The sequence below is a fragment of the Phoca vitulina genome, unplaced genomic scaffold, assembly GCF_004348235.1.
Source record: "Phoca vitulina isolate PV1807 unplaced genomic scaffold, GSC_HSeal_1.0 scaffold5, whole genome shotgun sequence".
Classification (NCBI taxonomy): domain Eukaryota; kingdom Metazoa; phylum Chordata; class Mammalia; order Carnivora; family Phocidae; genus Phoca; species Phoca vitulina.
The window spans coordinates 68,725,504-68,752,349 of NW_022589708.1; the positions used below are offsets into that span (position 1 = coordinate 68,725,504).

The 26,846-nt window shown below is 38.0% G+C and overlaps 2 protein-coding genes across 2 annotated transcripts in view; one reads left to right on the forward strand and one right to left on the reverse strand.

Annotated features, from left to right (window-relative positions):
- BRCA2 (BRCA2 DNA repair associated) overlaps positions 1–16,162 on the reverse strand; it is a 60,771-nt gene extending 44,609 nt beyond the window's left edge. Inside the window, exons 1-10 of the mRNA XM_032403229.1 lie at positions 16,024–16,162; positions 15,153–15,258; positions 12,555–12,800; positions 6,264–6,372; positions 5,578–5,624; positions 5,445–5,485; positions 5,144–5,255; positions 4,343–4,392; positions 3,987–4,098; positions 1,202–2,308 (exon numbers count right to left, since the gene is read on the reverse strand). Of these exons, the coding sequence (XP_032259120.1) occupies positions 1,202–2,308; positions 3,987–4,098; positions 4,343–4,392; positions 5,144–5,255; positions 5,445–5,485; positions 5,578–5,624; positions 6,264–6,372; positions 12,555–12,800; positions 15,153–15,219 (1,891 nt within the window). The 5' untranslated portion in view covers positions 15,220–15,258; positions 16,024–16,162. The remainder of the gene's footprint in view (positions 1–1,201; positions 2,309–3,986; positions 4,099–4,342; positions 4,393–5,143; positions 5,256–5,444; positions 5,486–5,577; positions 5,625–6,263; positions 6,373–12,554; positions 12,801–15,152; positions 15,259–16,023) is intronic.
- A 1,779-nt stretch (positions 16,163–17,941) lies between these two features.
- Positions 17,942–25,536, forward strand: ZAR1L (zygote arrest 1 like). The gene is made up of 4 exons (XM_032402497.1): positions 17,942–18,631; positions 19,871–19,963; positions 21,528–21,602; positions 25,393–25,536. The coding sequence occupies exons 1-4, from the start codon at positions 17,972–17,974 to the stop codon at positions 25,534–25,536; spliced, it is 972 nt and encodes a 323-aa protein (XP_032258388.1). The 5' UTR covers positions 17,942–17,971.
- The last annotated feature ends 1,310 nt before the right edge of the window (positions 25,537–26,846 follow it).

Genomic DNA, 26,846 nt, shown 5'->3' on the forward strand with positions numbered 1-26,846 from the left:
ACCCCCTCCAAAAAGCAATTTTTATTTTTTTATTTTTAAAGATTTTATTTATTTGACAGAGACACAGTGAGAGAGGGAACACAAGCAGGGGGAGTGGGAGAGGGAGAAGCAGGCTTCTGCCGAGCAGGGAGCCCAATGGGGGCTCGATCCCAGCACCCTGGGATCACTACCTGAGCCAAAGGCAGACGCTTAATGACTGAGCCACCCAGGCGCCCCCAAAAATCAATTTTTAAAAACAGATTCTACAGATGAAAGGCCTGAAGGATGACCTGATCTCAATTATAAAGGCAAACGAGTTAAACTGCTCGGAGTTAATTTTTCAACCCTCTGAATTCCCTAATTAGCAAATCAAAATTATTAATCTCATTTTATTTAATCAGTGACCACCACTACATATTAGTTCTTTCATTGATTTTAATTCTGACATACACAGTACCAAACATTTTTGTCCGGAAATTAACCCAAATCTCAAACAGTTCCTCTGTACTCCAGTTCTACCAAACCTATTATTCACAGATATTCCACCCACTAAAATCTTCTCAAAGGAATATGAAATCATCTTTTTGACATACAATTTAGTTACTAATAAAGGAATCGTTGCTCAAATAAAAACTGACTTTCACTGTGTACACTCTGACACCCAGAGATACAGTAATAACTCTAAATAATCTCTAAATATTTAAGAAAACTATGTAACAACAAAAATCACTTTTATTTTATAACTGGCTTACATTAAACTTAGCTAGCTATTAGCTTTTCTTTTCTATTTTTTTACAAGACTTAGAAAATATACAGTAAATAGCACAATATATTTATAGAATTGTCAAATTTGCATATAATAAAATTAAAGCAGTAGTAGTCAAATTCTTGATTCTTATGAATCACATGCTGTCTCAAGAGTGATGATTGTACATATACTATGCAAACTGATCCAACAAATCATTTTGATTTTGAACACTGGTAATCAAAGGCCCAAACAATGCCTGTAGACATTGCCTCACACTAAATATAAGATATAGACATTTTAAAAAACCAAAAAACCACAGAAGGAAAACCAAAAAAGAAACTAAAGAAGGAAAGCAGGCAGTACATTTTTTAGAAAGATTAAAGAAAGAGACACATACTCAAATAAGAGAACTTGTCACCATGCATAAAACTATATGCACCATTCTCTCTCACTCACACACCCACACAGAGGTACCTGAATCAGCATTTGTAAATGTCAGTGGTCCTTCAAAAGCGTTTGCTTCAAATACGGCTGAATGGTTGGTTAGTCCCAATTCCTGGTCTTTCTGCGTTTTCAGTCCTTGATAAGATGTTTCATCATTTATAACATAAATAAACTTCTTTGTTTTCTTTTTCAAAGTGGATATTAAACCTGAATTCTTCAAAGCTACAGAAGTATGTTTGAGAGTGGCTGGCCAGCTTCCATTATCAATTGAACCTAAAGAATCCTCTTTCTGTGAGCAAATAGTATGTTTTTCCAATCCACTTTCAGGGGCTTCAGGTTCTTCTTTAGAGTTTGGATCAGTCATATTATTTGAGAACACTGCACTGGACGTCTCTTCAGGTGATTCTCTTATTCTGAATATAGACTTTCTGATACCCTGATGTGGAGAAGCTATTAGAGTAGTTTCAGATATTGCTTGCTTTACTGAAGGAATGGAATCTTCATGGGATCCAAGACACTGCCCTTCATCTATCTTATTTACCACTGTTTCCTCTTTTAATGTCATCTCTGAATACTTTGGTACACTTGAAATCTGTGGCAAAGAATTTTCCAAAGTTATAAAGTCGGTGCTTTCTTTCTCTGTGATTGTGAAGTCTTTTTCTGAATTATTTTGGTCACAAGAAGAAATATGCAGTAGAGGTGTTTTCTCCATCTGGGTTCCACTTAGACCTGAGAGAGTTAAGTGGGGCCATTCAGAGGCTGAAGACGGTACAACTTCCTTGGAGATTTTCTCACTTCCATTCCCAAAGGGCTTCTGATTTGTTACATTCCAATCTAATGGATCACTGTCATTTGGTTCCATTTCAGATAAAAATGAATGTTTATCTTCTTTCATTTGCTTTTTAGCTTCTTCACATTTTGTTTCACTGAAAATATTTTTCCTAGTCTTGCTAGTTTTTATTTTTGGTAGATTTCTTGTTTTATATTTAGGAACACATAATGAAAAACTATCTTCTTCAGAAACATCTGCAACTGTTTCATGTACTTCATCTTTTAGGATATTTGGTGTTGACTTTCCAAAATGGTCTTTGCAGCTATTTACTTTACCAAATGAATTCCCTAACATTTTCCCCAAACCTGTTAAAATTTAAAACAGAAGCATAATAGTAACATTTCAAAATACAGTCATATAATTTATACTATTCTTGCAACCTCTCTCATAGAAATAGTATATACTAAATAACACATAAGATAGTATTTAAAGGGTTATCCTGAGTGCCAGCCAGCTTTTTTGGGGGGAGGGGAGAGGGAGGGAGTGCCACTCTTCTACTGTTCTTCTGGTAAAGATTGATTCCAATGTCCCCAAAGCCTTTTACTCATACGCCAGGTCCTAATAACCTTTCTTTATCAGCTCTACACAATTAAAACTCAATCTTACTATATATATGCAATTTAACATTCTAAGATTTATCAAACCAGATGTTCCAAATTAATTTTGTGGCCTGGGGCACCTGGATGGTACAGTCGGTTAAGCATCCAGCTCTTGGTTTTGGCTCAAGTCGTGATCTGAGGATCCTGAGATGGAGCTCCACATCAGGAGTCTGCTTAGGATTCTCTCTCCCTCTTCCTTGCCCCTCCCTACACCCCCCCATGCTCTCTCTTTCTCTAAAATAAACAAATCTAAAAAAAAATTTGTGGCCCTACAATAACTGAGAGTAAAATATGATTTTACACACACACACATACACAGTTATTCAATCCTACACATTTACACAGACACACACACATACTAAGAAAAATGCAATATTCCTTTTTTTTTTTAAAGATCTTATTTATTTGAGATAGAGACAAAAATGCAATACTCCTTTTTTTTTTTTTTGAAGATTTTATTTATTTATTTGAGATAGAGAGGGAGAGTGAGTGAGATAGAGAGAGCACAAGCGGGGGAAGGGGCAGAGGGAGAGGGAGAAGCAGGCTCTCCACTGAGCAGGGAGCCTGACGTGGGGCTCTATCCCAGGACCCTGGGGTCATGATCTGAGCCGAAGGCAGATGCTTAACTGACTGAGCCACCCAGGTGCCCCAAAAAATGCAAAATTCCAATGATCTGATTAAGTAACTTTTGATACCCATGAAACCCTAATTACTTTCTAATTAGAAAATAAGACCTTCACATTTTGTTATTAGTTTTATTCTTATCTCTGTAAGGTCTGAGTTGTAGGTCTTGTTTTTATGTCACAATAGCATCTTTTTTTTTAAGATTTATTTATTTATTTGACAGAAAGAGTATACATGAGCTGGGGGAGGGGCAGGGGGAGAGAAAGAGACGCAGATTCCCTGCTGAGTCCAATACAGGACTGGATCCCAGGACCCCAAGATCATGACCTGAGCCGAAACCAAGAGGCGGATGCTTAACTGACTGAGCCACCCAGGTGCCCCTACAACAGCATCTTGAATGGTATTATCTTACCATGATTAAACATTTTCATTTAAATCAAGTTAGCTTCAGGGCACCTTGGGTGACTCAGCTCAGCATCTGACTTTGCCTCAGGTCATGATCTCAGGGTCCTGGGATCAAGCCCTGCTTTGGGCTTCCTGCTCAGCAGGGAGTCTGCTTGCTCCTCTCCCTCTGCCCCTCTCTCTCCCTCCCTCCCTTTCTCAAATATATATTTTGAAAAAATAAATCAAGTTAGCTTCTATGCACAGTATGTTCAGTAATTAAGAAGGAAAAGCAATGTATTTTCTCTTCAAGAAAGGAAGAGCAATACTTCAATGATGTCAGTTAAAAATAGCAGTTCAATTAAACAGAAGGACTTACCTTGACTTTTAGCTGCTCTTTGATTTTTGTTTTCTTTGTCTGGCCCAGAAGGGATAAACCTATCATTTTTCCTCAGACTTTCATCATGGTTAGAAAAACAGCTTTTAAAAGTCTGCAAAAGTTATATTTTAAAGTCACTAGTATAAAAACTCTCACTATGCATTTATATTCAACTTAGGGACAGAATTACTTCATATGAAGTCAAATCAAATATAGGATCAGGCTTAGAGACCTTCTCAAAGGCTTAGATAAGTCATAAATTAAGGAATGAAAAAATGCAAGATAAATAATTTTTCAAGGCATTCTAAAATTGTAAGCAACTGCAACAGCATAATCAAGTTGTCATATTTACTTACGGCAGTAGTGTCATTAGGAAACACAGCTGCAGACGCTTCCTCATCTCTGACTATAAAAAAAAAATTCAATTTATCTATATGGTATTATATACCATACACTAAAGTGAATGTGAAAACTTAAGTATTTTTTGGTCAGACAAAACTCATATACTACTTCAGTAAATGGTGCATTTGAAACAAAATGAATTGACTCAAGTATGGTAATTAGAAAGGTCAATCAACATAAGGTACATTCAATTCCTTAGTACCACTCATAAGGTGCTTCTAAGAAACTGGTTTGATAACCCTGACTTTAGGTGATACTATCCATAAAGACTTAGGAAATCAGATGGAGCTATGGGGTCATGACTTAAAAGATAAAGCTTGTAGACTTTAGCACTTATTTAGATAATAATACTGTCTAAAATTGTATTTTATGTTAAATATTTCTTATTTTAACTTGCTTTTACCTCTGTTATTTCATCTAAGCAACAACAACAAAAAACAAAGTTAAATTCCCAGCCAAAGAGAAATCAAAATTGAATTTATTTTTGCTAAAATAATAATTTTAAAAATCCTGGTTTGCCTATAAATGGACTCCTATAGAATACCACTCCTAGAACACCACTTAATGTACTTGTGATTTGTCCCAATCTACACTAAGTAGAATTATTCTGAACTACTAACACACTTCTCAAAGATAGTATTATCTAATCTAATTACTACTTATCTTTTCATATAGTCTTTTTGTCAGAAGCCTTAGAGATGATACTATATTAACGTCATCTACCGTCTTACATAATACTCATTTGCTATTATTACCTATTAGCACAGTAGAACTAAGGGTTGGTGGTGTAGCTAAAGAACTTGACCAAGACATATCAGGATCCACCTCAGCTCCTAGACTTTCAGAAATATGTTTTGGTGTCTGACCCTGGAAATAAAGAAAATATTTATTTCACAGAAATGCACTAATGAGTAAGAGTATTTTTTTCATTTATCATTTACTGAATGCCTACATGAGATTGTAGGTACATATTTGTAAATCTCAGGGCAAAAGTAGGACACTGTTGTCAAATTCTCAATTACTACACAATAAAAATAAACCAGGCAGAATATTTACCTTCATAAGCTTCGGTGTATGAAATAAGCTTCCACATACCACTGGGGGTAAAATGAGGGGAAAATTACTAAGTTTTATATTTATTAAAATTTAAGAGTATTTTAGAAATAAAAAGCCTTGTTTTTAATCATACCCGACTTCTCTCTTTGTGGTGTTATATGTGCACATCGTAGAACAGGACTAAAACGAAAAACAAAACAAAACAAACACAAATCCTTCAGATTATTCAAAGATAAAAGAAATGGCAAGAAGAAACAAAATATTAATCTTATTGAAAAAGGATCCTCAGTCACATCAATTATTAGACTTACACTACTTTGTAGTATTTTGTTACTTTTTAAAAAGCAAACATCTCATAAAGAATTAACTACTAAATTATATTTAAAATGTCCACTAAAAGTAATGTATAAAGTACTCAAAAATTTCAGCTCCTAGGAACTGTATGTTTTGAATTTAAAAATTATGTAAAGTGAATCTATAAAAGCATCATATTCTCTCAAACGATTCAGAGTACACAAATAATTTATTTTAAGCTATTTCAAGGGTGTTGCTTTTCATCATTTTTGTAACTGAAAAACTTCATAGAATATAAACAGAAACCAATGAATTCAAAATTATAAGAAAAACAAAGTAAAGGTTTCTAATGTAAAAATTATTGTATTAAAGGACTCAACCTAAAAGGCGATTATTTAAAAATAGAAGATCCTCTTTCAGGCTCTTAGTCAAAATATTGGCATGAAAATTAGATGCATTTCTATAAAACAAATAGCATATGTAGGAAAAGGTTTCATTTAAATATTTTAATATAACACATCATACCTTTCACTAAGACAAGAATTTAGAGGTGGGCTGGTAACATCATTTGTTTGATCCATTTTAGACTTCACTGTGCAACAACTTTTATGTTTACTATTGGTAATATCCTTTCCTGAAACAGTACAATAATTCAGTGAGGATATATATGCTCTGGATTGTGAATTTTCATTCTCTGAAAGTATTTATTTTTATTTTTTATTTTTTTAAAGATTTTATTATTTGAGAGAAAGAGAGCGAGCACAAGCAGGGGGAGGAGCAGAGGGAGAGGGAGAAGCAGACTCCTTGCTGAGCGCAGAGCTGAACACTGGACTTGATCCCTCCCAGATCAAGAGATCATGACCTGGAGATCATGACCTGAGCCAAAGTCAGATGCTTAACTGAGCCACCCAGGAGCCCCATATCTCTAGAAGTATTTAAAAACAAAAAGTCTCATCTATACTGGGAAGGAGAATATATACAGAGTTTAGTCTGAACTGGTTTCTCAGTTTGCTGATTCCTCCCAAAAGGGGATGTCTCAAAAGATGTCTGCCCCCATTCAACAAGTATATAATATACATAAGACATTTTGGGAAATACAATTCAAGACAGCTTTAACTTCAAAGAGTTCATAATATAGCAGGAGAAATTTTTTGAAATTCCACAGAAGTGGGATACAGAACAGAATGTTGTATGTCCTATGATTAAGTCACATGCACTATGGTATCATGGAGGCTAAGAGTAAAGAAAAAGACATTTACTAAAAACCTACCAAGGTACCAAATCTGATCTTCTGCTGAAAACCTTTCAAGATCTTGTTCTCAAGATCAGGCTCAAACTCCAACCCCCGCTCCCCCAAACAAACAAACAAACAAAAAAAACTCCCAAGTAACAAGGACTTTCATGATCTGACTTCTCAATTTCTACGACATTCTTTCACATTCTACTTTTCAGCTATACCCAACCACTTGCATATCCTGTAAGAATGCACTCTTTCACTCTAGGCCTTTGTACAAACTATTTCTCTCTCTTTATTTCTCTTGACCTGGAATATCCTCTTTCAGGCTTCCATTTTGAAACTGCCTCCTCTGGAAAAATTTAGTGGTCCTTAACATGAGATTAAGTGATTGCTGCCACCATATGTTCCCACAGAGTTTATCATACACCATTCCTGCTTCCCCTACTAGAATGTGAGCTCCTTGAGGTACGGATCTTGTCTTATTTATCATTGTATCCTTAGCAACTACAATGTCTGATGTTACAGTCATGCCACAATTCCTGGCTGAATGAATTAGCAATGATTAGAAAATACTTGTTGAACACCTCTACTTTCTAAGCAATAATGCTCAGACAGGGTTTCTAAAACTATATGTGGCTCTATCAAATCCCATTTATAGTTTTTCAATATTCCTATTTTCTGTATCACAAATATGGCATTCAAGGCACTTATTATTACTCGTAAAAATTGCTTTAAAACAACAGGTTCTTTAACTGATCCTATGATCTCTAACTTAGAAAAGTTTTGGGAAAAATAAGTCATATCAGTGTTAATAAAATAAGGCAAAGAACAAACTGAGAACTATTTGTAGTAGCACAGACAAAACACTGCATTATATTTTCATTTCTCAAGTAACAGGAAAGAGACATAATCACTAATAAGCCAAATATACATGTGAGTTAAAAACCCCATTTTGACAAAATATCCAACCTCCTTCTCTTATGACACTTTTAGTTAAAGATACTAAAAAGTATCTAAATGTATTTTTAAAAATTTCACCTTTTCCCCGTTCACTTTAACAAAGATCTTAATCAGGAAGAAAAACCCTGCAGTTAAATAAACCAAACAATGAACTACTATTACACACACTTATAATAGAATGGCTAAAGTCCAAAACAAAGACAACACCAAATGCTGATGAGGTCTTGTAACAAGAAAAACTCTCATTCACTGTTGATGGAAAAGCAAAATGATGCGGCCATTCTGGAATTCAATTTGCAGTTTCTTACAAAAGTAAACATATTCCTACCATAAGATCCAGCAATCATATTCCTTGGTATTTTCCCAAATGAGTTGAAAACTTAGGTCCACACAAAAACCTGCACATGATACAGCAGCTTTATTTATAACTGCCAAAACTTGGAAGCAACCAAGATGTTCTTCAGTACGTGAACAGATAAACAAACTGGTATATCCATATACAGCATTATTCAGTGATAAAAAGAAACGAGATATGGGGCGCCTGGGTGGCTCAGTCGGTTAAGCGTCTGACTTTGGCTCAGGTCATGATCTCCAGGGTGTGGAAGTGATCAAGCCCTGTTTCCAGCTTTGCGCTCAGCAGGGAGCCTGCTTCTCCCTCTCCCTCTGCCCCTCCCCCAACTCGTGCTCTCTCTCAAATAAATAAATAAAATCTTTAAAACCATACAAACAAAAAAAAGAAAATGAGGTATCAAACCATGAAATGATGTAGAGGAAACTTACATTGCTAAGTAAAAGAAGCTAGCCTGAAAAGGCTACATACTTTATGATTCCAACTATATGACATTTTGGAAAAGACAAGACTATAGACAACAAAAAAATCAGTGGTGGCCAGGGTTGGGTGGGTGGGGGGGCTGTGAATAGGTGGGACACAAGGGATTTTTAGGGCAGTGAAACTATTCTGTAGGATACTGTAATGGTGTATACATGATGTTTTATAATTGTCAAAATCCATAGACCAATACAGAGAATGAACCCTAATGTAAACAAACGACTTCAGTTAATAATAAAGTATCAGTATTGGCTTAGTAATGAAAAACCCAAATGTAAAAAATAAAAAGTAAAAAAATGAACCAGGCAAAAATAAGTTCATACCCAAATAAACATTTCCCAAGTAACCTGAGAATCTCATAAATAGGTTGAATAATGGAGAGATAAACTCAGATGATTTTATGCAAAAGTAAGGACTGCTGAGAAGCAGAAATAGCACATTTCCTTATGAAACTTTAGGGATAATTCTTTTTAAAAAAACAACAGATGTTAGAACTAAACAAGTAGGTTAAAAAACAGCTTAAGTCTTGGGGCGCCTGGGCGGCTCAGTTGGTTAAGCGACTGCCTTTGGCTCAGGTCATGATCCTGGAGTCCCGGGATCGAGTCCCACATCAGGCTCCCTGCTCGGCGGGGAGTCTGCTTCTCCCTCTGACCCTCCCCGCCTCATGCTCTCTCTCTCATTCTCTCTCTCTCTCTCTCTCAAATAAATAAATAAAATCTTTAAAAAAAAAAAAAAACAGCTTAAGTCTTACATTTTAATATTGAATTTAAACTAAACAAAAACAAAAGGTATCAGGAAACTACAGTCAGAATTATTTATGCACTACAACCTTAAAAAATTTAATTCCTTTGCAGCAAGTCCAGAGTAGCCTTATTAATTCATTCCATTCCTTCCCTAATTATAGATAGACCAATTCCAACAGGTTAAATTAGAGAATAAACCAGTGATTCTAGGTAGGTCTTTCAAGGTTCAGTAGATTCAGCATAAACTGGTTTACTAAGCTTTTCCTGAGCACATTAAAATAGATGGCTGCTCCCTTTACTATGCCCACAACACAGCACTTTGCATATGTTCCTATTATAGCATATACTACACCAGTGTATTTATTTATGTATTTTGTCCCATACAAGACTGAGTTCCTAAAAGTCAAAAGCCATCTATTCATGTTTCTATCCTTAATGCCTAGCAAGTTGCCAGGCACAAAGTAAGCATGGAATATTGAATGAATGATTCCCTTTTCTGTGTTCTGCATTTCATCTGCTAAATATTCCTTAAGGCTCTATCCTAGGCCTCATCATAATCAGTTTCCTCACTTACGTGTGATGACTTTATCACTTTCCAAATAGATAGTTGGTTCTATAGGAGCTTTCTCTCCTGCCTGTATTCTTTCATTGGTTTCAGTCTTGTATTCCCCAAAGCCTTCGGGACATCACCTTAACACCCTATTATTGTCCCAAACTGCAGTCCAAAACTCAACCTATTTTTTTTTCATCCTTTCAAGCATTTTCCCTTTTTAAAATAAAGATTTATTTTTTCAAGAGAGAGAGAGAGAGGCAGAGGCAGGGTCCCCACTGAGCAGGGAACCCGATGTGGGACTTGATCCCAGGACCCTGGGATCATGACCTGAGCCGAAGGCAGATGCTTAAACAACTGAGCCACCCAGGCGCCCTGACACTTTTTCCCTCTAAACAGGTAAAACCTGTTTTACCTCCAGTGCTTACAAGGTCTATGAATGCCATCATTATATTCTTAGTTATGCTCTAAACCTGTGATTTGATCCTTTCTTTGAAATCTCCAGGTCTAGGCTACTGTGGGGTCTTACAGTTTCTATCTCTCATATCCACTTTCACTACCATTACTCTAATTCAGGCACTTGGCCCCCTACCACCTGGACCATTATATGTCTAATTGATCTCCCTGCCTTCAGTCTTTGTTTCCATGAGAATCACCTGATTAGTTTAAAATGTAGACTTATAAGTTTTATTTCTAGAGATTCCTAATTTAGTAGATTCAGAATAGGGCCTGAAATCTTTTCTTTCATTTAGCACTTCAGGAGATTCTCATGATCCAGGCATCACATTTTGAAAACACATCTCCAAAGATGGTTGCCAGTTATTAGGCTTTCTTTCTTTTTTTTTTAAGGATTTACTTATTTATTTTAGAGAGAGAGAGAGAGAGTGTGCAAGTGCCTGTGAGCTGGGGGAGGGGCAGAGGGAGAGAGAGAATCCTCAAGCAGACTCCCTGCTGAGCACGGAGGCCGACTCCAGGATTGATCCCAGGACCCTGAGATCATGACCTGAGCTGAAATCAAGAGTCGGATGCTTAACTGACGAAGCCACCCAGGTGCCGCAATTATTAGGCTTTCTAAAACAAAACAGTCATTTATTCTATAAATTTTTACTGAATAGTCACTTTGTATGCCACTTGGTATCCAACAACATACAAGAAAACCTTTGCCCATTACCTATATCCTCTTTGTGTATGCATTTTCTAGTACCATGAATTTCCTTTTTCATAGCATTTATTCCACTATAACTGCTTATAGAAGTCTCCTCCATTAGAAGCTAAATGAGTGTGACAGGGAAAACTGCCCAGAAGCAGATAGATACGTCAAGACCTGAAAGATGAGCATGAATTAGCTAGATAAAAAGGTAGGAAGAAGTATATAAGGAGCCAAAGAGCAAGGTGGTTTCAAAAAGAAATTCAGTATGAATGAATGGCAAATTGAGGATGGGAGAGAGGGGGATTATGGCAGCATGAGGCATGAGAGACCAGATTATAAAGAACCTTATAAGTCATATTAAGGAGTTAAGATATTATCATGAAGGCAAAAGGAGGTAATCAAAGGTTTGAGGCAGGACGTAGCATGATCAAATTTACATGGGATTTTTCTGCTCAACAACCTATCAAATAAATTCAGTTTTTTAAGTCTGGCATTCAATACCTGGCTCTTTGTGCTCTTTTTAGCCTTAAGTTTATTGGTCCCTTTTAAGACATGCAACACTCCAAACAATCTGAATTACTTAACATTCTCTTAACAACTGTATCTTCTTCCTCATGTTTTCCCCTTGGCCTTGTACATCATTACTCTATGCCATCTTCAAATTTTTGAATCTCACCTATCCTTCAAGGTTTAATTCAAATGAATCACTCTCTAATTCCTCCCAAACCTATTTATGCTCTTTCTTCTCAACTCTCATTATACTTTTTGTACTTTGCTTTTCACACGTACCACATTCAATCTTAGACTGTTCTCTGTCTACTGTTAATTCCCCTTTAGAGTCATACTCCAAAAAAAGGGAGAATATGTCACTTGAAGTAATAAACAGTTGAATGACTATGTACTCTTATTACATGATTGATTGGAATATCTGGCATGTATGCCAGGGAAACAGCTACCAAGTCAAAAGACATTTAAAGAAAATTGATAAAAATAACCTTCTCTGCCCTGTGATAACCTGCAGAAATAGAGTTTATTTAATTAACATCAAAACAAGGCCTACTTTTTTTTGGTATAGGAAAGACATAATTTAACAAATCTCACTAGGCAGGATATATTAATCAAAGGAGGGAGGATAAGGAGTACTTACTAAGTACCCACATTATTTTATTTAATCCAAACTTATTAGACATTATGTTCACCATCTCCATTTTTCAGGTGGGAAAGTGAGCAGAAGAGGTTGATTTGACCAACATGACACAATTAACAATAGAGCTGGGAGTTTTAACATAGGTTTGTCTGAATTTCTGGTTCATGTTTTTCCCTAGTTTACTGTACCACATTACTTACCTGAGTCTAACCTGTATTTATCTAATTCTTTTAAAGGAGATTGTTGGTACATTGGCACAATTAGACCTTGCTCTCTGAATATTACTGGAGTTGAAGCCAACTGATGATAAGTTTTCCTTTGTGGTGTTTTAAATAGGTTTGGTTCATAACTGATTTTATACCCAGATTCTTCTGTGGGTTCAGAATTATAGGGTGGAGCTTCTAAAGAAAGTTCTTCAAACCAATTAAGACTTATTGGTCCTAAATCTGTAAGAAAAAGAAAAATTCCATCTTGGTTTTAATCAGTGACAGGTAAGTTCATGGGTCTGTAAAAATCATAATAAAGGATGCTTGAGATTTTGACTGTAGATTACTTTTGTTAAAGCATATTAATTAAACAAGATCATTAACCTATTCTCCTTTCAATCTGTAGCAAGGTATAACAAGAGTTTACAAAAATTACAAAGTGATTGCTCCTAGCTACATTAGCTAGCTTTTCTAAAGTTTTCTTTCTCTTATATTCATGATTCAGAGACAAAAGTCATTCATAGTAAGAAGGCATTCCACAGATACAATTGAATTACAAAGACAATATAAATGGATGTGATAAATCTATAGGTACAGGAACATGTAGACTCAAATAAAATGGAATAAAAAGAGTTCTTGTTAAAGAGAAATGACAAAACTTCTATTATGATCTATCCACCCTTAAAGTACTGATTTTCAGTGTGTGGTCTGTGGACTGTGGCAGGGGCTGAGGTCCCCAAGACAATTTCAGGAGGTCCATAAGGTAAAAACTATTTTCATAATAATACTAGGGCATTGTTTCTCTTTTTCACCATGTTGACATTTGCATCCCTGGTGGGTAAAACTGATGACATCTTTGCATGAGTCAAGGCAGTGGCAATAAACTGTGCTAGTAATTGCATTCACATCATGCACTTTTCAAAAACAAAACCAAAAAGCCAGTCCAACTTAAAATATTAATGAAGCAGTAAAAATTAGTTTTATAAAGCCCAACTCTTGAGCACATCTTTTTAATATTCTCTATGACAAAATGGAAAGTATGCATAAAGCATTTTTGTATATTTAAGTACCATAGTTGTCTAAAAAAGCACTCATTACAAGTTAGCTGAATTAGCACTTTTTTCACGGAAAGCCATTTTTAGTAGAAAGAACAACTAACAAGTCATTTTGAGTTGGGTGATTTGGTAGACATTTTCTTGAAAATGAAGTTAGCCTGTCACTGCAGAAAAAAGTTTGCTGCCAATGATAAAATAGGAGCTTTTATTTTCAAAAATATTTTTAAAGCAGGCTCCATGCCCAGTGCAGAGTCCAATGTGGGGCTTGAACTCACTGAGACTCTGAGATGAAGGCCTGAGCTGAGATCAAGAGTCAGACGCTTAACCGACTGAGCCACCTAGGCGCCCCCAGATAGGAGCTTTTAAATGGGAATTAGAATTTTGTTAAACTTTATTAGCCTTTGTAAACTTGATATCTTCCTAATCTTAAAAGACTTTTCTGATGAGATGAGCTAATTAATGAATGTAATTTTTATAGTTTAATACATAAAATATAATTTTTATAGTTTAATATTAATGTGTCAATATATGGAATAATTAATTTAAATTAATTAAATAATTAATTAATTATATAGTTTAATACATAAAATACAATTTTTAGTTTAATATTAATGTGTCAACATATGGAATCTGTGTAATTCAGAACACTGACATTTTCCAAATGATCAGTGTCTGATGTTACAACACAGATAAAAGATTTATTCAAAGTGCAAGAAAGACTAATAGAATTAAATGTAACAAAGGGAATGAAAAATTCATGATTAATACGGTTTACCATTCCATACTGCAACTCTTAAAACTACCACTTGTCATATTATCAAAGTTACCCACAATTAACTGAAGACTATTAAAATACTCCTTTTTTCAACTACATTGTTGTGTGAGGCTGGCTTTTACTTGTATACTTCTACCAAAAGACTATACTGCAACAGATTAAATGCAGAAATTGGTATGAGAATCCAGCTATCTTCTACTAAGCCAGATATTAAAGAGAACTGCAAAATTGTAAAAACAGTGCCAGTCTTCTTTTTTTGGGGGGGAGGGGAAGTTATTTTTCATAAAAATGTTTATTTGTGTTAATATGCAACAGATTTATTATTTTTAAGTGAATTAATAAACGTCTTTAAAAATTCTTAGTTTTCATTTCTATACGGTAGCCTACATAAACAAAAACTCTTTAAGGTTCTCAATCATTTTCAAGAGTGTAAGGAGTACCGAGACTAAAGTTCGACAACTTCTGATATAAAGTAACATACCAATGCTTCAGATTTGCTAATAGTTCTGTGCTTTAAAAACAATTCTTCCTACTGCTAATCAAAAGGCCAGTCTGTTCTTTATCCCCAGTGTTCTATACTTATCATTTCGTTAACTGTATATGATCATTTTCTTAACTGGATTTGTGACCCCATACGGAAGTTTGTAGTGAAAACAAAAACGTTACGTATTGGATTCTTCTCAGCAAGCATGCACAGTTACATACTTTTCTGAAAACATTTTCTCAAGGTAAATGATCGATGTATATAAAATTTGTCAATACCTGCTTCACTGCACCGCGTCTTAAAAATTTCAAAAAAAGTCGGCCTCTCTTTGCCTCCAATAGGCATTTTTATCTACAATATTACTCCAGTGCTTGGTAAATAACTCTGCAAAAGACAACACCAAAATACACTTCACAGGGATGCAGTCCTTGTTAACCGACTGAGGTAAAATCAGAAACAGGTAAACTTGCTTAAAGTTACATTGTTTAATTACCTCGGTCCTATCTTTTGGGACAATAATCGAACTCACTGCGATGATGGGAGCATTCTATATTTGTGCTGCCCGATACAGTAGCCACTAGCCACATCAAGCATTTGAAACATGGCAAGTATGACTCAAGAACAGAATTATAAATATTATTAATTTTAATTAACTAGTTACGTGTGGCTAGGGGGTGCACAGTCAACGAGCAGTCCTATTAGAGATAAATATATTTTAACAATGTCAAATCAGTAAATCTTCGTAATACGGCAATTGCCTGGGGGTTAAGTAAGGCAGATACAGTGTGTCAGGAGCTGTGAAACACTTTCTAAAATTACAATATTCCGTTAAAGTAACTTCACCGTATTTCCAATTAAGGAAATTTCAGAGTGCGACACCGGTGGCAGCTAAAGGGCAAACCCTGGGCGGCTAGCGGGGCGCAAAGTTGGGGAGTGGAGTTCCAGGGAAGGGGCGGGGCTCGAGTTTGCTTAACCGAGGGGCCGAACCTTCCGCCCTTTCTCCCAGTGGATGCGAGGCGGACAGAGACCGGGGTGGGGGGTGGGGGTAGGCAGGTGGCCGCGGCTCCCACCCAGGGAATGAGGGGCGTTCCCCCTCCGCCTCACACCGCGGGAGACAGGCCCGTCCGTCTCCACCCAGCCAACACTAACCGTCTCAGGAGGAGCAGCTCTTTTTGGCCAGAGAAGGCTGACAAAAACCGCACCGGCCCTTCGATCAGAAAGCTGACCCGCAGACTCCTTTCCGCGGCGATCCACGGCTGGGACTACATGCAAAGCGCCGAGCCCAGCAGCTCCGCCTCCGCCGACCTTATTTCAGACTCTCGCGCCAAAAGCCCGCTTTCCGGACACGTCACGCGGTGACGTCGTGACGTGACACGCAGCGTGCGTGCCACCCGGAAGTCAGGTTCTGGGCGGGAGGCTGGCGCAGTTGTGTGGCGAAAGCCGAGTCCTTGTTCTACTGCTGGACAGTCCGGCCTGGAACCGCGTGAAGAGGGAGCTGGGATGCTTGTTCTCTCCTCCTTGAGCCTTCAGAGTAGGAGGCGGCGCTGCTGGGGGTGACCGCGCACTGTGTATCCTCCCCGACTCCTCCCCCTTCTCTCTGCTCCGCCTCACGTTTGGATGGTCCCCGGGCGACAGGGCCTGGGGTCTTTGAAAGAACTTTGTTCTGCCCTTAGAGTGAACGGTCCCCCAAAGTGGCCCGTGGTTGTGGCTGACTGCCTTCCCTGCTGCGTGCTGTCTACAGAGTGGAAAGGGATAAGATCTGAAGCCAGAGGACTTTAGTTCTAGTCCGCATGTTAGCAGGTTTTCAAGCCCTTTAAGCCTGTTTGCCCCCTTGAAAAATTGTGAAACCACTTTAACTCTCTCCTGCAATGTTAGGTACTACTCTCTGCAGGCTTCCGTAGCATCCTTTACATTCTTCGGGTGCTCATCACCTCGTTTTGTGCTTGTCTTCTCTCCAAGTCGCCCTGGGAGAAGGGAATTTGTTCTCATTCGCAGGGTCTGACATGAGCAGCACGAAGCTTAATTCAGGTTTGTTGTATAACCTAGAAAGCTTTCAACTGGTGTGGAATAAGAGCTGCTCATAGACCTTGCCGCTTCCAGAAAGCTCTTGAGCAGTAAACTGCGAAACAGCCTTGGATTAGAAAAAGGGTGGTCTCTACGGGGTTACATAGGCGTCATTTTAGTTTGATCATACTCTTCAGCTTTGGCAGGAAGCCTTACCAATACAGATAGTAAAGCTTATGATAGTTACCACTTACTGAACACTTATGAGTTATTCTGTTTTGTGTTTTATAGGTAATATCACATTAAATCTTATAATCCTATAAATTAGTATTGTCAGATGGGGAAACCAAATCACCAGGTTAAGTAACTTGCCTGGTAACAAGGCCCAGGTTTCAATTCAAGTCCCTTTGATTTCAGATACTTAACCCGTGATTAAATTTCTATTATCCTCTAAATCAAAATAATTTGCTTTTTTTTCACTTTTTTGGGAGAGGGATCTTCACTAGGAGTGAATTAGAACGGTTGGCATACAGTACAACCCTCTGAAATACATTTTCTCACACTATATACAAACCTCCCCCCATAACGTTATGCTCCTTGCTTCTGTGGTTCTAGGGTCTTTACATTCGTTATCTCTGCCATAATATACTTACTTCCTTATACTCTTCTGGTTTGCTGTTCAAATAACTTACTACTTGCATTTGATTTACTATATGCTTTAAAACAGTATCTCTAAAATAGTTACTATAGGATACATGAATGACTTGCTAATGAAAGCATGTGTGAGAATAAGAAGTCAGAAATGAAAAACAGCTTTGAAAAAGATTCAGGGACAGTGAATTGAAGAGATGGGGAAGAGCAATTAGGAATCAGGTGGAAATTAGACCTCTGTAGATAGGTACATCTCCTGTCCTTTAATTAGGGTAATAGGCAGCAGCTCCCATCAGGATCTGAAATAAAGGGAGAAGCTTGGAATGAACCTGCACTAACTTGATCAGGGGGAAAAAGAAGGGGTGGATGAAGGTGGAAGGCAAAACAAGGAGACAAACAAGCCCCCGGGATATTGTGCTGCGCCTGGGTACTGGGTGAGCCGATGGAGCGCTTTGTCCGTGTTCCCTATGGCTTGTACCAGGGCTATGGGAATGCAGTGCCTTTGGGCCATCCCGGACTCTCTGAACACAAACAGCCCGACTGGAGGCGAAACACTGGTCCCCCCACTTTCCTGGCCAGGCCTGGGTTGCTGGTGCCTGCAAATGCCTCTGACTACTGCATGGACCCTTACAAGAGGGCACAGCTTAAGGCTGTTCTCTCCCAGATGAACCCCAGCCTGAGCCTGCGGCTTTACAAGGCCAATACCAGGGAGGTGGGCGTGCAGGTGAGCCCACGGGTGGACAAGTCCGTGCAGTGCTCGCTGGGGCCTCGCACCTTGTGCAGCTGCTCCCCTTGGGGCAGCACGGGCCACAGGGCACCCCTGTCAGCCTGGGGAGTCTATTCGCCAGTGATAGGCCGCAGGGGCTTGATTCAGCTGCAGAGGGAGGAGGAAGCCCAGGAGAGGAAGGCCCTTTTGGGTCCTGCTGAGGCCAGCCAGCAGCAGCAGCCACCACCAACACCTAGGTCGGAGGAGGATAAGCAGGAGGAACTTCACCAGCACGATGAGCTGGAGGAGGAAGATGCCTCAAGTCCCCGGGAAAGGAAGAGCGAGCAGGCTCAGGGAGGTGGCGGAGCAGATCTGCTCAGGAAACCCAATTTCCAGGTGAACTTTCTCCTCCCTGTCCTCAGTCCTCAGCTAGCCTCATCCTTTCTTTCCTCTTTTCCATTTCTGGGGCAACAGAGCAAAAATCTTCTTTTGCTTTCTCCCTTTACTTGATGAAGGAGAGGTAGTTCTGAAAACGTATTTTACATGGCCTATAGATTTTGTAACTTTGGTAAAATAGGGGGCCAACTTTAAGCATGTGAAAACCGAAAGTCTGGCAGCTACTGCTATTGGGAACGAGGAGACAAAATGGGGTTTCAAGCCTGTCAAATATATGATCAGATTTTCATTCAGGGGAGATTGTGCTGGTGGCATTGTTGAAAGAACATTAGAAAAGTACGAGAGACGGATCTCCTCCAGTCCCATCCATGTTGATGTAAAAGTTGGGTATTCATCCTTTCTGATGGCTGAGTAATATTCCATTGTATATATGGACCACATCTTCTTTATCCATTCGTCTGTTGAAGGGCATCTCGGCTCTTTCCACAGTTTGGCTATTGCGGACATTGCTGCTATGAACATTGGGGTGCATATGGCCCTTCTTTTCACTACATCTGTGTCTTTGGGGTAAATATCCAGTAGTGCAATTGCTGGGTCATAGGGTAGCTCTATTTTTAAATTTTTGAGGAACCTCCACACTGTTTTCCAAAGTGGCTGTACCAACTTGCATTCCCCTGGAGGAGATTATGCTAAGTGAAATAAGTCAAGCAGAGAAAGTCAATTATCATATGGTTTCACTTATTTGTGGAACATAAGGAATAGCATGGAGGACATTAGGAGAAGGAAGGGAAAAATGGGTGGGGGGAATTGGAGGGAGAGATGAACCATGAGAGACTATGGACTCTGAGAAACAAACAGGGTTTTAGAGGGGAGGGGGGAGGGGGATGGGTTAGCCCGGTGATGGGTATTAAGGAGGGCACTACTGCGTGGAGCACTGGGTGTTATACGAAAACAATGGATCGTGGATCACAACATCAAAAACCAATGATGTATTGTATGGTGACTAACATAACACAATAAAATTTAAAAAAATAATAATAATAAAAAAAGAAAAGTACGAGAGACGGGAACAATAAGAATCCCAGAGTAATCCTTGAAAGATGAGATGCTAAATTAGTGTAGTAGGCTTGAGAAGAGCCATGAATGAGGTTAAGGAAGTATGAAGCCATGAGGAAAGAGGATCTGGCTTTCCCCCATTCCCCCCCAAGATTGTAAAGGGCTTTTCCCCCTTATCTGCAGTTTTTGGAACCAAAATATGGCTATTTTCACTGTAAAGATTGTAAGACCAGATGGGAGAGTGCTTATGTGTGGTGCATTTCTGGAACTAATAAGGTAAGTAAAGGTGAGCGAAATGTGGGAAGAGGATGGGTTAGACACAGATGTTAAATAGAGGGAGAGTGTTTCCTGATGGAGCATGACCATAATGCTGTCTCATTCATTTGGCATCCTTAGTGCCAGGCACTTAATAGGTACTAAATGTTTGAACTGAACCAATTTGGACTGTCCATATGAACTCCTGAAGCTCTTAACCCTGGTGTTACATTTGGCTTGGTAGTTCTGTTGAACAAAATTTCAGGTTATTTAGGTGAACTCTTGTCATTGTGTATGGTGGAACTGTCTATATTCATTTCTTAGTTGGTATATTTTGAACCTCTTCGGGCCTTAGCTCCTGGAAATTTCCATGGTCTGTCCACAAGGTGGGGCAATAAGAGAAATAATTTATTGTGAAGGTTAACCTTGGAGAGACTTCTTTAGGCTAAGCAGTACCCCACCCCCCCCATTTGAATTAGTTGTCAACCTATTAAGATTGGGAAAGATTTCACGATCTGCATTTCCAGATTTCCCTGATAGACTCTGGTCACTATAGACTCTCATTTCAGTGTGAAGACTCTAGGCTGGGGCTCAGCAGCTTCTAGCTCCTTTCACTGGGCATGCACACTTCATTTTGCAACAGTCTACATCTGGTCTATTTCATTAACTTCAGCAAGCAGTTGAGTTTGAGTCCCCTGTGCTTTCTACATTTTAGATACTGCTTTTCTGGCTAACGGTCTATAGAAGGAGAGGGCAAGGAGGCATGCTAAGACCTGAGTGAAAACTTGACTTTTCATACTAACCATTTAGTAGACCGTGGAGGCAAATGATTTTTAAACTATACTCAAATTACTTTCCTCTTTTGCCAGAAGATAAACAATGGGTTTAATTAAAACACTCCAAGATGCAAGGATACAAAGAACAAGACCTAGAACTCATTCTTAAGAAATTTATTCTCCTAGGAGTGACATAGAAAAAATGCAATTTGGTGGTAGATACAGTGGCCCCAGGGGCATGGAAGTGGTGCAGAAAAAACACAGGAGGGGGATGATTACCGTGTCGGAGGGAAGGCATCATGATGTCCATGCAGGATTTTAGAGGATAAATAGTTCATCAAGGAAAGCAGGGAGAAAATGTGCACAAGAAAATGCACAAGTTGAGAAACAATATGTATGGGTGTGTAATTACAAATAATTTGAAGTTCAGGTGGGGAAATAATGAGAAAATGAAAAAGTGAGGGCTCATAGACTAGGACAGAAGGAGAAGGTCAAGGGTTCAGCCCACACAATGAGCAAAATTATAATAGCTACTTCCCATCGAAGATTTTTACTGTGGTACTTTGTATATATTGTTGGGTAGTTGTCAGAATTATAGAAAATAAATGGTAGTATCTTGATTTTACAGGTAAGGAAACAGTTTCAAAGAGTGAGAAAAGTGACTGATAACACCAGAAGAGCTTAAGACCTCAGGGTAGAGGTTGGGCAAAAGCAAGGCAGAATGTGGGGGAATGAATTACTTAAATTAAGAACTGGGAGTCTAAGGTACCTATAATCTTGTATTAAAAAAAAGACTTATTTTTGTTTAGGTTTATTTCAAACAACTATGTTGCAAATGCCAAAAGAGTTTTAACCCTTATCGAGTAGAAGCAATCCAATGTCAGGTAAGCATGTAGAGCCCTTTCATTATGTCTATAATGTTGCCCTTCTTAAATAGAAGCTTCTGTGGCAAAATGTTGGAATTAGATAGAATTGGATATTTGCATAGGAGTGTTAAGTTTTCTATACCTTGAATCTTTGTAATATTTTAAATCAAAGATAAATTCTAGATTTTGGGGTGGTGTAGGAATGGGTGAAAGATTGACTCCTTGAAGTTGCTTTATATGGTGTGTTTATGTATGGGCTGTATGTGTTGTTTCTCAAACACCCTGTGTGTGGTTTGGATGTAGCAACTTTTTTTTTTTTTTAATTATTTTCATTCCAGTTAGTTAACATAGTGTTATATTAGTTTCAGGTGTACAATATAGTGTTTCAGTAATTCCATATGGATGTAGTAACTTAATAGGTAACCTGTATTAAGCATTTACTATGTCCCAAACTTTGGGCTATGTGCTTTACGTGCCTTATCTCCTGTAATCTAAACCTTGAGGTAGGTGTTATCCCCATGTTACAGACTAGAAAGCTAAAGTTCAATAAGAAAGTTTAGACAAATAGTAAATATTAGAACTATGATCAGATTTTATGGTGCCTCCAGTGTCTAGGAAGTCACAGAATTAGATGAGAGCTTATCTAAAACAGCTTGCGGGAGACCTCTTTTTAAAATTTTCAGGCAAGTGTGACATAGTTGGTTTTTGTAATCGAGTTTTTTTAAATCTAAATCCTTCACTTAGTTAAAAATATTTTTTGTACTACTTCAAAATATTCAAAAAAACTAGTCTAATAGTTTATAAATGATTTACCTTTAGATTTTCTAGTCTGACATTCAGTCTGTTTATGTTTAATATTATAAGTTGGGTTTAAATGTATTTTATTTTCTTATACTCCTTTTTCTTGTGTTCAATTGAATTGAGTTTTTAATTAAAAAAATGATTCCCCATCTCTATTATCTTGGTAGTTATTGTTTATTCTTCTTCTGGTAGTTACCTTAGACGTTACAACATGATTCTTTGACCTATCAAGGTCTACATAAACTGAACATTACCTCTCCTTGACAATGCAATGAACTTAGAACACTCAAACTCCTTATCACCTCATCCTAATTTATATACTGCTGTTGTATATTTTAATTTTAAACTTCGCAAGACCTTATTTTATATAGTCATTCATTTAGCTTTAGCTACATATATTTCCTTTCTGCTGTTTTTAGGTCTTTTTTGTATCTGGGGCCATTTTCCTTTTACCTGAAGAATACACTTTAATATTTTTAAAAAGATTTTATTTTATTTTAGAGAGAAAGAGAGGGAGAGAGTAGTGGGAAGGGCAGAGGGAGAGAATCTTCAAGTAGAATCCCTGCCAAGCACAGAGCCCAACATGGGGCTTGATCTCAAGACCTGAGATTTGGGCCAAAACCAAGAGTCAGACACTTAACGGACTGAACCACCCAGGTGCCCTGTGTTTTAATACTTACTGTAGTGTAGGTCTGAAGGTGGCACATCCTCTTGGATTTTAAAGGATAATTTTGCTGGGTATAGAATTTTTAGGTTGGCAGTAGTATTCTTTCTGCCCACTAAGGGTCTGACCTTCATTGTTTTTTTGAAGTTGGCTATTAGTATTTTTGCAGCTCTTTTGAAGTAATGTCTCTTGCTCTTTGTCTCCTTAAATCTACTTGCTTTTAAGATATTTCTCTCTGCTTTGGTTTTCAGTAGTTTTACAATTATATGCCTAGTTGTGATTTCTTTGTATTTACTCTATTTGGGATTCATAGTGTTTCTTGAATCTGTAGCTTGAAGATTTTTATCTCTTTTGGAAAGTTATCAGCCATTATCTTTTAAAATATTACTTCTGCTTCCATTCTCTCTTTCTTCCAGTTACTCATATTAGACCTTTCACCATCTCCCTTATGCTTTTTATGCTCTTTTCTATATTTCTTATGCTTTTGTCTTTCCTTGCTTCAGTTTGGATATCATCTACAAAACTATCCTTCATTTCTCTAATTCTTTCCTTAGCTATTTCCAACCTGCTATTAAATCCATCTGTTGAATTGATTTCAGTTATTCTGTTTTGCAGTGCTACAATTTTTATGTGTTGAAAAAATGACTTCCAGTTCTCTGCTGAAAATATCAGTCTTATTTCTTTGAACGTATTAAGCATAATTATCTTAATATCTGTATTAGGTGACTCCATTAACTTAATGCCCTATGGCTCTGCTGCTATCCTCTTCATTTTCTGTGGTTCTGTCTCCTCATACACCTCCTATGGTTATTTTTGATTGAGTGCTGTCTATTGAATATGAAGAATTATAGTGATAATTTGAGGCCTAGGATAGTATCCTCCTTCACAAGAGATTTGTTTGCTTCTGGTGGGAAGCTTAGAGACACCAACAATTTAGATTGCTATTTTCTAATCAGGGTTGAGCTGTTTTGAAGCTGGGCTTCAGTGTCTGTGAAAGCTGGGTCAATTCTTGGTTCATCTTTATTCTTAGGCTGCAGCCTTTCAGGGTCCCAACACAAAACCAGGTCTCTTCCGTTGGGCATGTTTAAAATTATCCCTCAGCTTCATCAGCTTGTCAAACTTACTTTTAGCTTCCCACTGTCTTTCACCTCTTCCAGAATTGGCAGAGCTTTAGAGAGGAAATAGTCCCAAATATCAGGCTCACCTCCATTTCTGGGTTTCTTTCTCTAATGCTTTGATAATTCTCCAGTGCCTTCGAATAGTTCTTTTAAAAAGTTATTTTTCTTTAGCTCTGCTTTTCAAGTTATCCTAAGTAGGAGGCTTGGTCAAAATTACTAGTCCACCATTGCCAGAAACAGAAACCTACCTTTAGAGTACATACTGATTTTTATTTATTTTTTTTAATTGAGGCTTTTCTTCCACAGTGAGAGTATCATGAGGATTAAATGAGTTTATATAAAAAGTGCTTAGAACAGTGCATACAATAAATACCATGTATTAGCTATTAGAATTTCCTTACAAGGATGCATGCTTGTCACTCACTGGAAAAGTGGAAGATATAAATGTACAACATTTCATAAATCATATTTAAGACTTTTATTTGCAAAATGAAAATGCCTGTTTCCACAAAATAAAATGTAAAACTTACTCTTTTTAGCTGTGGTCATATGCAGAAAATAGAGCAGTGATCAGTTTTAAAGATTAGCAGGTTTCGGAGGGCAGACAAGGGCAATATACTGGTCTCCATAGGATGTGATTTTTATTTATCAGAAGACAGAATGGGATAATGGTTAAGAATACTCTAAATTATAGTAAAGATTAGGCATGTCTGGAGAGAAAAGAGAATTAACTTCCTCTAGAATCCCTCCCCCCTGGTTGTGACAACCAAAAGCATTTCCAGACATTGCCAGATGTCTGCTGGTTGGTAAAATACAGCTGGTTGAGAATCACTGCTCTCGGGTTTTCGAAAATTCCAGCCTAGATAATCAAATCACTTAATACTCACTCACTGCCCCTCAACCCCACCTGGCTACAAATGTAAAAACCCATTAGTGAAGACACTGTATAAACTCTTTTAAAATCTTTCTCTTACATTAGATCTTCTCGGTTGGCTTAGCAGTATTCTCTGAAATATCATCTTTGCTCTTTCATCTTGAAAAATGCATGGCATTTAACAGGATAGGAGTGGTTTTGTACAACTTGGTCCTGGACTTCTCATAGGATTCAAAGGAGGATGAAGATATGAGGGATACGGGTGGTGGGGAGAAGTATTTTGATTTGAGGATTATATTTGAAACACTGATTTAATTATTTAGTGTCCAAACTATTCCTTGTTTTCTAAAGACCTGTTCAAAGTCTCGTTGTTCCTGTCCTCAAAAGAAAAGACACATTGATCTAAGGAGGCCTCATCGACAGGAACTGTGTGGTCGCTGCAAAGACAAGAGATTCTCCTGTGGCAATACTTACAGCTTTAAATACATCATGTGACAGGCAGTATAAATTGTACAGGACACTCAAGTCTCCTTGTAACTCACTGTACTGTTCCTTTTTTGCAACTTAGCTCTGAGCTGATATTGGAAAATGGATTAGGCTTTTGTACTTTTTGTAGGTTGTATAACAATTGTACAATGTGAGTGGAATAAAATAAATGCATGTAAAATAGACCATGAAGGTACATTAATTGTGATCACAGGGTAAAAACCTCCATATGGCATTGGGAAATAGTAGATACTGTCCCTTATATAAAGGGAACAATGAAGAGGAACAAAAGTTTGACAAACTTTTTATCAGCTGCGTGTTCTAAGCACTGGGAACATAGAGATGATCAGGGGGCAAGGTCCTTGCCTTCAATAATTATAGCAAATGCTTAAACAGCACTTATGTGCTAGGGATTGCAACTCATCATAGCAGCCATATTAAGTAGAAACTACTATACCGTTTCTTAACAGATGAGGAGAGGGAGCCACAGAGAGATCATAGTATAGAGCCAGGATTTGAACCCACATGGATTTGAACTTGCTCCATGGCTTGAACTACTACATTTACACTTTTTTTCCCCAGATTCAGATGTGGTAAGTCCTATGAAGGAAACAATGCTATCATAGACTGAGCTTTTAGACCGTGTGGTTGGGATGAGGGAGCAGGAGAATTGAGACCTGCAGGATGGAGGGAGCAGGAGAAAAGAAGATGGTTTTGATCCAAGGGAACAGCAAGAGCAAAGGCTCTGAGTGTGTGGGCCACATAGTTGGTATGTCCCAGGAATAGGGGCCCCTCAAGCTAATGTGGGACAGATGCTGGAGAGGACAGGGCTCAGGTCACAGAAAGTTCTTTTGGCCATGGTCAGGCATGCGGAAGCCCATAAAGGAGTTTCAACAAGACTGTGACATCAGGTTCTTTAGAAAAACTCCCTCTGTTGGGGGAAGACCAGAATGTACAAGCAAAATGATGGCTCAGACAAGGGTGATGGCCATGGAGATGGAGAGAAGTACATCAATTCAAGATAATGTTGGAATTATACAGGATTGGAAGTGGATGATGCAGAAATAAATGACTTTTAGATTTCTACTTTGAGCTATGGGGCACGATGGAATTGAGAGGTATAACAGGAGCATATTTTGGAGGCAGATTACCTAACTTCAAATCCTGGGTGTGGTAGATGTAAGTTTGTGCGCAAATTACAGGCATACCTTAAAGCTATTGCAGGTTCAGTTCCAGACCACCGCAATAAAGAGAGTATCTCAATAAAGTCAGTCAAATGAATTTTTTAGTTTTCAGTACATATAAAAGTTATGTTTACC

Excerpts from the sequence above, each read along its gene's own strand:
- ZAR1L (XM_032402497.1), top strand. The coding sequence starts at position 17,972 with ATGGAGCGCTTTGTCCGTGTTCCCTATGGCTTGTACCAGGGCTATGGG. Across the intron at positions 18,632-19,870 it reads TCAGGAAACCCAATTTCCAG|TTTTTGGAACCAAAATATGG; the intron begins GTGAACTTTCTC and ends CCTTATCTGCAG. Across the intron at positions 19,964-21,527 it reads GCATTTCTGGAACTAATAAG|GTTTATTTCAAACAACTATG; the intron begins GTAAGTAAAGGT and ends ATTTTTGTTTAG.